At 36.0% G+C, this 12,123-nt stretch overlaps 1 protein-coding gene across 1 annotated transcript; it reads right to left on the bottom strand.

Annotated features, from left to right (window-relative positions):
- Nucleotides 1–1,297: 1,297 nt before the first annotated feature.
- Nucleotides 1,298–2,823, bottom strand: OR13G1 (olfactory receptor family 13 subfamily G member 1). The gene has a single exon (XM_002760787.6). The coding sequence runs from the start codon at nt 2,454–2,456 to the stop codon at nt 1,533–1,535; it is 924 nt and encodes a 307-aa protein (XP_002760833.1). The 5' UTR covers nt 2,457–2,823; the 3' UTR covers nt 1,298–1,532.
- Nucleotides 2,824–12,123: the final 9,300 nt, after the last annotated feature.

Below are 12,123 nucleotides of genomic sequence, written 5' to 3'. Positions count from 1 at the left end.
TAGTCACTCCACAATGCATCTATGCTTCAGAATGTAAGGCTGTAAACAATAACACATAAATTTTATGTCAGTTTTTTTAATTCCAAAATGAAATGAAAGTAAGTTGATCACAAAAAGATGTCATAAGGAAGAAAAAATAAAAAGAGAACACAAGATCAACAAGTTTCATAAACCTGACAAAATAGTCTAAATAATAAACCAATAGTATTCTATTTGCAGACATATCAAATATATAAATACCTTAATAAACTTGAAAATGCATACATTAAACTAATACTGTATGTTATACTCTGCCAATAAGAGAGTGGAGACTATTACCAGCACATATAAAACAACTTAAAAATTGACCATTTCACCCTAAAAATGAGTCTCAATAAATTCCAAAGAGCCAAAAAATTACAAGTATTGTGGAATGTGTAATATATGTATGCACATGTGCATATATATATATCTGTACATATAGGTACATATGTGTGTGAGTGCACATTTGTATGTAAGACCATTATGAAGTTATCTCTAGATTATATTAAGTAAAAAAAGTATAATGCAGAAAGTGACGTATTTGCTTATATTACAGTTTGTTACATATATCATATAACAAAACATTATATATATATGTATATCTGTAAGAAATACCTAATATAGATGACAGGTTGATGGGTGCAGCAAACCACCATGGCACATGTATACCTATGTGCAGAATATGCAGGTTTGTTATATAGGTATACATGTGCCACGGTGGTTTGGTGCACCCATCAACCCATAATTTACGTTAGGTATTTCTCCTACTGCTATCCCTCCCCTATTCCCCCACTCCCTGACAGGCCCTGGTGTGTGATGTTCCCCTTCCTGTGCCCATGTGTTCTCATTGTTCAGCTCCCACTTATGAGTGAGAACTTGCGGTGTTTGGTTTTCTGTTCCTGTGTTAGTTTGCTGAGAACGGTGGTTTCCAGCTTCATCCATGTTCCCACAAAGGACATGAACTCATTTTTTTATGGCTGCATAATATTCCATGGTATATATGTGCCACAGTTTCTCCAAAGAAATCTAAATAACTTAATGAGGTTGAATCCCAGAGTAGATGCCTAATTATTACAATGCTCCAAGTAAATTAACCCAGCCTATTCAGGAAGGGAAAATTTATCACACACACTACTTTTCTCCCTCTCACATTCACATAACAACAAATAAACGGCACAAAATACATAAAATGTTTTGTGATATTTGCATGTATGGTGTGCTTGTGCCCTTAGAGGCAAGTATTTGTGTATAATAAATATTAGAAGTCATGTACACATTTTTGGAAAATGTTGGAATATACATTATATATATTTATGAGTGTATTGCATATATTGCTTTATGAATATTCTTCACATAAGAGTACAGAACTTTAGAGACAGTGAGACTTCCAGGAAGAAGGCAGGAATAAGAGAGGAAATTTGGAATGGAGGTAACTATGAAAGATCAGTAAAATCTGAGATGCTCTAGAAGATGGTTCTAGAGTAGAGAGGTGATGTCCCACGTCAAAACTACTAGTGTTTCAGAAATGCAAACACCTTCCTAATCCCTGCCTGCATCTCCCTATTCTGGAAGCTGTACACTATTGGGTTTAATGTGGGAGTCACAAGTGTATAGAGTGTAGCTACCACCTTGTCTCTTTCAAATGTATAGCTGGAAGCAGGGCGGATATAGGTGTAGATCACAGGAGAATAGTAAAGGGACACAACTATGAGATGGGATGAGCATGTTGAGAAGGCCTTCCTCTTGCCTTCTAATGTGCGGATACGGAGAATAGCAGCAATGATAAAACCATAGGAGATGCAGGTAAGAATAAAGTCCCCTACAGCCAGGGTAACATCAGCAACATACACCATCACCTCATTGATTCTTACAGGGCTGCAGGACAAAGCCAGCAATGGGGGTATCTCACAGAAGAAATGGTCAATGGTGTTTGGCCCACAGAAAGTCAGCCTCATGATGAGAGCTGTGTGCACCCAAGAATTGGTGGCTGCAATAGCCATGACCATGCTGAGCAAGGCTACACACACATGGTGGTTCATAATAGTACTATAATGAAGAGGGAAACAAATGGCTACGTAGCGGTCGTAGGCCATGGTGGTGAAGAGAACCATCTCAGCTCCCAGAGACCATGTGAAGAAGGAGAGCTGGGACATGCAGCCTGCATATGAAATGGTGGTTTCTGATTTTAGCATGGTCCCTAGCATCTTTGGTATGATGCTTGTTGTGCAGATGATGTCCACAATAGCCAGTGTCAGAAGGAAAATATACATGGGCCTGTGCAAGGTGTTGTTATGGATTATGACAATGATGATGAGCATGTTGCCAAGAAAAGCCACAAGATAGATAATGAGAAAAACTAGGAAGATAATTCCCTGGAGTTCAGGCTTTTTGGTGAAGCCCAGAATAATGAACTCAGTGACAATGCTGTGATTCATCCTGCTTGGGTCATTGAATGGCAGTAATTGCAGAGTGAACAACCGAAAATTGAAAGAATCTGTGTGTTGTTATTAGGAGATAACATGAGAGGTGTGTGTGTTTAGGGACTGAATTCTCGATTGGACACAGCTTTGCAGCGTGAATTCCCCTGTGATGGAGATCTGTATTCCAGGCAATATCCTCTGTTTTCCAGACAAATCCCATTCTCTGATGTATGCTCCTCCATGGATGACTCAGATAAACTGAAGCCAGTGGTTGAGAAGAAAAATATTTAAAAAATATCTTTAAATATTTTGATATATTCACTTGAAACTTGTCTTAATACCTGCATGCATATATACACACACACATGCACATATGTGTATATTCTGGATATACATATATATTAAATGGAACTATAACACACATTATTGCAGAACTCACTAATTTAATTGCATGGTACATTTAAATGTCCTTGAGATATATATGAGTGAAGATACTTGAAATAATACAAGCTGACAGGGCTAATTATAGTGGGGATATTTCAGATGAAAAATGCCCAACCTATATTTTGAGGCTGTATATTAATGGGAACATTGACTGGTGTATCTAATCCAAATACTAAACAATTTAACCAAATGTCTGTGCTAGCAGCTTTTCATCAGTTTGAGAAGCACATTGCCAAAAGTGACTGAACCAGCTATTTAATTTATTGTTATATAATGTCAAGGTAATTGGATTTAAAAATATAAAATGTAGGGTTATGTCTTAATTTCATTATAGCTATAAACTTGCCATTTAAGCTTCATTAGACTTAAATTTATTATTTCTAAAAATTGAATAAATTGATGTAAATATTTGATGTTAGATAGATGGAGCCACTGTTTCTAAAGCATACCCAAGGATAAATGGCAACTGGAAAGTTTTCTGGAAAATAATTGCTAGGACACAAGAGAAATTTGTGTCCTATGTTCTTTTTCCCCAGAACTTCTATAGCATTCTCTTTTCTGTTTTCTTTTACTTTCTTTTCTAAAAGAGATCCTCATCTCTTGCCTAGGCTGGTCTCAAACTCCCGGTCTCAAGAGATCCTTCTGTCTTGGCCTCCCAAACTGCAGGGATTACAGGCTTGAGCCACTGCACCTGATTGCTGTCGGTTTTCTTTTATGCTTATTTATTTTGGTACATTTTTATGCACAGACAGTTATATGAATTAATGGCTTTTAGAACTATTATGATTGGATGAATCTAGTGAAAATATTCAAAGTAGTTGTGAATTTATTCATAAATTTATGTTTATCAATGTTCTTTAAGTTTTTAGAGATCATATTGTACCTCTGATATCTAAACAGAGACATAAATAAAAACAATTTTTGAATATGGGTCCACAAATTTAGTCTGTTTTGCTTTCTCAGGCCTTGTACACTCAATAATTTTTAAATAAATTTTAGCTACTGACATATTCTTCTTTAAGTCTTTAAACTAGAGGAAAAAATAGTGCTTTTGTTTAATCCATAATCTATTTCAGAATCTCTAGCTTTAGTTAATTTACCCATACTGAAGGAATGTTATAGCCACCATTATTTGGGTCTTTAGCATGTGACAGGCTCTATGTTAGGTCCTCTGCAGAGGTGATATAATTTTGTCCTCACAAGCACATTGAGTCTTTAATATTTTTGTCTTTATGTAGTTGATAAGCAAAGAATGCATGGGAGTTAAAATAATAGTAGATAGATTATATGTCTCATAAGTGGAAAAGCCAGGATTAACACCTAGATCATCTGACTCCAAGGTTGCTACTAACCTCTCTGCTATATACCTTCAGACGAAACACCAAATAATATGGCAAATGTACACAACAACTGAAAACTGTAAGAGAGATCTGAAAGAATATGGATTTTTATTTTGAATTAGAGATGATTTTGAAGAGGTAAATATAGACAAGATAGTTGATTCTTGAAATCAAATGTTCTAATATTTGAAAGATCTGATTCTGAAGTGATATTAACTTATTTAAAAAATACTATATGTTGAATATGTTTTCAAATATTAAGAGGATCTGGTCTGGTCATTTCATCTTAATCATAGATCTGATATCAAAGCTTCTTGAGGTAAATTTATAAGATAACAAATTCCTTTCAGCCTATGTGATCTTAATCACTAAAAAACAGGCACTCAAATGTAAACTGAGCTTTCATTGTTGAAAAAAAAAAGCTTTGGTTTCTTTCTTGGAGAACTGTTACTTATTAATGTAAGTACTGCAATTTGTCAATGTTATTTATTCACTTAACTGTTACGGATCAATTTTCCTAAAGGAGGATATGGAGAAGGAGATCCCAGTCCCAAGTACACAAAGGCAAGTTTCACAAAGTTCTTAAAGTTTATAGGAGATAGAAAAGTACACCCCTGTTCCACCATCTCTAAGTTAAGAAAAAGGTGAAGGAACCTGAGGATTCTGTTTCTCTTATCTTCTTGTAATACCCTCACCTCCTTCACTGGAGTTATGACATTGGTTTGTTTGACTTCGTTCTCAGTGCTGGTTCCTTGGTTTGGCTGGTTACTGTATGTGAAGGATGCTGAACCTGGAATGACACTATGACAAGTTCACTGTGAGGAGGGGATATCTACTGACAGAAAAGCTTGTAGAGGATGTCCACCATTGACTTAGGTGGAGATATACTATTTTCTACACATCGGTGTCCAAACAGTGGTCAATAGTTTCTCTTGAAATTCTGCAACTGATATTAGTCTGACTTGATGCTACTGTAGGCTCCAGACAAGCCACAGTAGCCAGAAGAAGAGGGCCTGCCTGTATCAGCAGGAAAGTGTACTTCTCCAGAAATGGAAAGTCTACTTGTATTTATTGGAAATCAAAAGCCATTTGCTCCTGGTCATGCCCCTCTCTGGCTATCTCCTCTGGCATTATCAATTTAGCTTTTGTAATTATGTTTAATCTAGCGTGGACTTTCCATTGATCAAAATCTGGAGGCAAGAAAAATCAGTGAAATTTAGTTTGAATCATGGTAATACATATGGCCTAATCTTAACCCTGCCTGTGACCTTGCATTTTTAACATACATTCTTCAAGCCTGTTCATCCCCATTGGTTAAATGGTGATAACAGTAGTAAACTCACGAAGATTCTTTGAGGATTAAATAATGAATGTGAATCTTTAGCCCTATTCTGGGGACTTACTGAGCTACCAATTAAAGGTAAAAAATATTATTTAGAGGTCCAAATATATAATTTTGAAAAGTCATATTTTAGTATGTGGGTATTCAGTCATTAATAATGAGGCAGTTTTTTACTATTTAATGGAAGAAATTTCCAGAAATATTTGAAAAGATTGAATAAATATTATAATCATTAAAGAATAGCCATATTGGAGTAGGACAATAAAGTATAATTCAATTAATTCTATAATAATTATAATAAAGATGACTTTATTCAATAAATATGTAAAGTCACATTTTATGCTAATTGTTATGCTATTAGATTATGATGATGTAGAAAATGTAATATACATTCTCAGTTATTTCAGCATCAGGGATCAAACAATGAACAGTAAATTAATATGCTTTGAGACCATGAGAAAATTACTAGAAGTATAAAACAATTTTATATAGTAACATAGCACACTTAATTTTGTCTTGGATAAAGTAATGGAAAGGCTAACTAAAAACATGACTGTGATATCTGAAACCCTAGTGCCCGGGATTTTTATTGCTCAGTCAATATTTCTTTATATTTACCATATATACTGTTCTTCTGTCTCCTGCATTTCTTTTATTATATGGGAGCATTTTTATTCTCATGAATAACTCTGCTTTTAGTACACACGAATGTGGTATTGTCTCCAAAAGTAAACAGGTTTTGAGGAGTGTGAATGGAAAGGGAAAAGGAAAGAGAAGATAATTTCCAATAAAACTAGCTTGGTGTGTGGTTCACACCTGTAGTTCCAGCATTTTCGGAGGCCAAGGTGGGAGGATCACTTGAGGCCAGGAGTTTGAGATCAGCTTGGGCAGCATACCAAGACCCTGTTTCTACAAATAATTTAAAATTAGCTGGCCTGAAATCCTAGGTACTCAGGATGCCGAGGCAGGAGACTTGCTGGAGCCTGGGAGGTGGAGGTTGCTGTGAGCCAAGATTGTGCCACTGTACTACTGCCTGGGTGGCAGAGCCAGACCCTGTCTTAATGAAATAAAAATAAAAATAAGAAAAGATAGGACTACTTGAGATTATTATATTCAAAGGTAAGGAATTATTTTGTTATTAAGTAGTCAATAAGGGAGAAATTTTAGATTTCTGAGAGAGGAAGTAGTATGTGATTAGAAAGCTAGCCCTGAAGGCATCATATAGGATGAATTCAGAGGGAGACATTATTTGTCCATCTTAAACTGAGACAGTGTTTACAAGCACCCATTGGTTTGTTGAACATTATCAATTTAAGTTTAACAATAGGATTTATTTATAATAATTGCCAGTATAAGATAAAAGTGGTACAAAATATAAAACTACGTACAGAAAAAACTTAAACCATTTTTTTTTTGGCAGGATGAATTGCACTGCCAAATCAACATTGGCGACCGTTTCCTGGAAGGAGGGAATTGAGGTCACATTATGTTCACTTACTCTAGAACAGCAAACGTTTACTAGTAGTTCACATTGACGCTTTATGTACCATTCACCGTGCTATTTTGTTTAATCATGAGAATACATTTAAGAATTAATATTCATGTCACTATTCGACATATGAGGTAGTTGGTGAAATTTGGTTATTATCAAATGTGCTCATTGTCACACAGTCAGACACTCCACATGGAAATCTGAATCCAGGGAGTCTAATGACAAAATTCACTCTTGGAGTTTTTTAAGCCAATGTTATATTTATGTCAACTCCAAGAGCACAGTTTATTCTTCTGTATCAATTACATCATTATCATCATCTCTGTTTTGAAATATTTTGATCTTCATTGTCATAATAAACAGTATTGGCACACGTTTAAAGGGCCTATGTTGTATAAGGCAAGGTGCTAAGAGCTCACTGCAGCAGCCACTGTGTTCTGTGGGAACAGAGTGATACAAATTACTGAGTACTCTCATATTCCTGAATGATTTCTGTCAGACAATTTCATTCTAGGCGAGTTTCTACTAGGTAGGGATAAGTCAGAGGTGATTCTAATTCAAGCATTGTTCAGGGAGAATGTTACATTCTCTTCAGCTCTAAGTCAGAGGTGGTTAGAGTTCAAGCATTAAAGAGAATGTTACATTCTCTTCGGCTTAGCTTCTTAAGTTTATTTTATGGTAAACTTAAGAATTAGACAGTATGTCCACAGATACTCACTGTAGTTTTTTGCAGAGTATTGCCGTGTTCAAATGGTGACCTGTATTAAATCACTGGAAAAAACTAAAAGTACAGTAGCCCTTACCAGTTTGCTATCAAGGTAGCTTTTTCATACTTGCTTAAGTAATGGTTTATTTATACTTAAGATCAAAGAAAAGCATGGTTCCCGACTCAATGACAAGGGGCCCCACGGAAGAGCATCTTGATCTGCTTTGCTATTAGTTACATTAAAATGTATCCCAGAGGAACAGTTTTTAAAAACACCGAACTAATTACTAATTATGATGTACAATCACTTGGTCTTTCTGTGTCAACCTTTTTCTATGAACACCAAAAGGTATCCCAACAAAATGTCTTCATGGAGTAGGAAACCTGAATAATGAGACAATGGAAATCCTGGTGGGAGATTTAAAGAATAAATGAATGGACATTGTTATAAAAGCAATTACATCTGCTTGGGAGATCTTCTCCCAATATAAACTTAGACAGTGTTAAAAGAAAAACCTTAGACAAGTTAAATTTAACAGAGTTTAATTGAGCAGAGAAAATAAAAAAGATTTATGAACCAGATAACATTCAGGACCAAAAACAGTGCAGAGAGCTTCATCCCACAAGGTGTGCAGGCAACATTTGTAGCCCGAGAAATGGAAATAACATGCAGAAATAACCTGATTGACTACAGTTCTATGTTTGCCTTATTTGAATGTTTTGCCAGGTTTTGGCCTATAGTTTATTAAAGATTAATGAGGCTGCTATGATTTGCTGAGACTTTGCTACTTGTTATAATATATGCTCTGAAGTCTGGTTGCAGGTTGCTTATACATTAAGTCAGGTTATAGTTCACCATGTATACAGGCAGATTTAGGACTAACAGTTCAGTTTAATAAGAGGAAAAGTGGTAGGAAATGAATTCCAAGATGAAGGTTAAAGCAAAGTTTGTAGTTCATTTAGTCCTCTACTCTACAGGATTGGAGGATCTTGCAAATAAACTATGGAATACAATTTCATTTCATTTGCTTAATGTAACACATAAACCCTTCAGCTAAAGGGTTTCTTTCTCTATTGTTTGAAAACCTGTTCTCTACATCCTTTTGGTGTTTATGCATACTCAAACACAAATGCATCTCATCTGCGTGATGTACTCATAATAAAATAACATTGTCTCTGTGAGGTTGACCAAAAGGATGAGAGGCAGACCCAGGGTCAGGTTTAGCAAGTTTATTTCAACCTGCCAGGCTGGCTGTCTCACCACAGGCAGTGAAGGCAGCAGCCAGGCTTATAGACTATGGGGGTTATTTAGGGGGCTTGCAGGTAGCCGGGTGCTGTTCTAAGAAAAAGTGCATCTTGGTTCTTAGGTGCTAGCATTCTGCTTAATTGGGTCACCATCCTGGGTTCAAGAGCTGGGTGCGACCACATCCTGGAACCTAGGTGCCCTGTTTACAAGGTTTGAGACTTTTTGTTTTAAGCTTGGCTTAGCAGGGGAGAATTAGGAGGGGGTCTCTGGACTTGCCTTGCTGTGACCCTAACAGTCTCTGTCTCTCTTCCTGAATAGCCTCATAGTTGGAAACATTCATTAGAATTCAAACACACATTTTTATGTTTACCATATATTTCTTCTATTTGTTTATCTTAAAGTAAGGTTACCTGGGTAAATATCAGATCATTTTAACAGCTTTTTAAAGCTTCCAGACAGCGATCTAAATGCTTATTTCACGTTTACTATAAGCATAGTATTACTAAACATTAGTTAAGTATATCAAACTGTCAATATGAGAGGAATTAAAGGGCAGAAATGATATGTAGTTGTAATCACATGGCCAAATAGATATTAAATCATTTGCCTTTAAAGACTGTTCGCTGTTGAGCCAGTTGACATAATTTGTCTTGCTTTAGTAATATTTTTTACAGATAAAATAACTTACTCATTTCCACAGTGATAAAACACGGGTTTATCACTTTGAACAAGTGCATTAAAATATATAGTACAATTTAAGATGTGATGATGGGACAATGAATCAGAATAACCTAGAATTAAATATATTTGTAAATGGGCTGAGAGGAGGTATTTGGTTAAACAAAAAAGCTAAAATACTTGAGCCAAATATGTAAGTGTAATAAAGTTTTGTTTTTTAATAAAATCAGTCTTAGTACTTTAATTTCAGACACATTGTGTTTGTTTTATGTATATGGTATTGTTACTTGGTTCATCTATGTTCCTTTCTTACTTCTCCTCGTTTCATTTTACTTTATTTTATTCCACATTTCCATTTTTGAGCTGAGTAGTCATGCTTTTCTATACCATTTTGAGTGTTTTTGCATTTTTGACTTATTGCAGTCAAGTAGAAATGAGTTATTGTACAGTTTCTAGAGACACTGTGCTTTTAAAACACTAACTACTTTAGTCCCTTCTTTGTATTATTTTTATAATTTATTTTAATTAAATGCATGTCTTAAACCCCACCACTTATAACTTTTATTGTTTAATCAGTCTGTATTCCTTTGCATGTGCCCTTATATTGATTTTTTAAATGGTTCTTTCACTTCTGCCCATTTTTCCCATATAGGACCTTTTCCTTGTTCCTGAATAACTCTTTTTTTAATGCAAACCTACAGGTTTGCTGACAAGAAATTCTCTCTTTTCTTACGTATTAAAATTTTTGGTTGGTGATTCATCAAACATTTATTAAATAAAATTTACTGTATTGTAAAAAGGGAATTTGGGGTAGTTTCTTCAATGGCACAGTTATACAAGGTACCTGCTGCTTGATCTCTAGATCTTTTTTGCCCCATTTAAAAATTTTCTTTGCCCATTTCCCGATCTCTTATTCCCTCAACACACGTAGACACACACACACACACACACACACACACCCCTACACACTTTGTGTCTCTTTATAGGGATGTATTTACAATAGACACTTAGTATGCAAGTTTACAAGCTTATGGCTGGGAGGGCACTGAAGAACAAATGCTTTTATTTTATTTTATTTTATTTTTTTAATTTTTTATTGGATTTTAGGTTTTGGGGTACATGAGCAGAGCATGCAAGACAGTTGCGTAGGAACACACATGGCAGTGTGCTTTTCTTTCCTTCTCCCCTTCACCCACATTTGGCATTTCTCCCCAGGCTATCCCTCCCCACCTCCCCCTCCCACTGGCCCTCCCCTTTTCCCCCCAATAGACCCCAGTGTTTAGTACTCCCCTTTCTGTGTCCATGTGTTCTCATTTTTCATCACCCGCCTATGAGTGAGAATATGCGGTGTTTCATTTTCTGTTCTTGTGTCAGTTTGCTGAGGATGATGTTCTCCAGATTCATCCATGTCCCTACAAACGACACAAACTCATCATTTCTGATTGCTGCATAATATTCCATGGTGTATATGTGCCACATTTTTCCAATCCAGTCTATCATCAATGGGCATTTGGGTTGATTCCAGGTCTTTGCTATTGTAAACAGTGCTGCAATGAACATTCGTGTACATGTGTCCTTATAGTAGAACGATTTATAGTCTTTTGGATATATACCCAGTAATGGGATTGCTGGGTCAAATGGAATTTCTATTTCTAAGGCCTTGAGGAATCGCCACACTGTCTTCCACAATGGTGGAACTAATTTACACTCCCACCAACAGTGTAAAAGTGTTCCTTTTTCTCCACATCTTCTCCAGCATCTGTTGTCACCAGATTTTTTAATGATCGCCATTCTAACTGGCGTGAGATGGTATCTCAATGTGGTTTTGATTTGCATCTCTCTGATGACCAGTGACGATGAGCATTTTTTCATATGATTGTTGGCCTCATATATGTCTTCTTTCGTAAAGTGTCTGTTCATATCATTTGCCCACTTTTGAATGGGCTTGTTTGTTTTTTTCCTGTAAATCTGTTTAAGTTCTTTGTAAATTCTGGATATCAGCCCTTTGTCAGATGGGTAAACTGCAAAAATTTTTTCCCATTCTGTTGGTTGCCGATCCACTCTAGTGACTGTTTCTTTTGCCGTGCAGAAGCTGTGGAGTTTCATTAGGTCCCATTTGTCTATTTTGGCTTTTGTTGCCAATGCTTTTGGTGTTTTGTTCATGAAGTCCTTGCCTACTCCTATGTCCTGGATAGTTTTGCCTAGATTTCCTTCTAGGGTTTTTATGGTGCCAGGTCTTATGTTTAAGTCTTTAATCCATCTGGAGTTAATTTTAGTGTAAGGTGTCAGGAGGGGGTCCAGTTTCTGCTTTCTGCACATGGCTAGCCAGTTTTCCCAACACCATTTGTTAAACAGGGAATCCTTTCCCCATTGGTTGTTTTTGTCAGGTTTATCAAAGATTGTATAGTTGTAGATATGTTGTGTTGCCTCCCAT

The sequence above is a fragment of the Callithrix jacchus genome, chromosome 19 (genome assembly GCF_049354715.1).
Source record: "Callithrix jacchus isolate 240 chromosome 19, calJac240_pri, whole genome shotgun sequence".
NCBI classification, from domain to species: Eukaryota; Metazoa; Chordata; class Mammalia; order Primates; family Cebidae; genus Callithrix; species Callithrix jacchus.
This window is presented reverse-complemented; position numbering and strand designations above follow the sequence as displayed.

Coding starts and splice junctions, on each gene's coding strand:
- OR13G1 (XM_002760787.6), bottom strand. CDS start 2,456: ATGAATCACAGCATTGTCACTGAGTTCATTATTCTGGGCTTCACCAAA.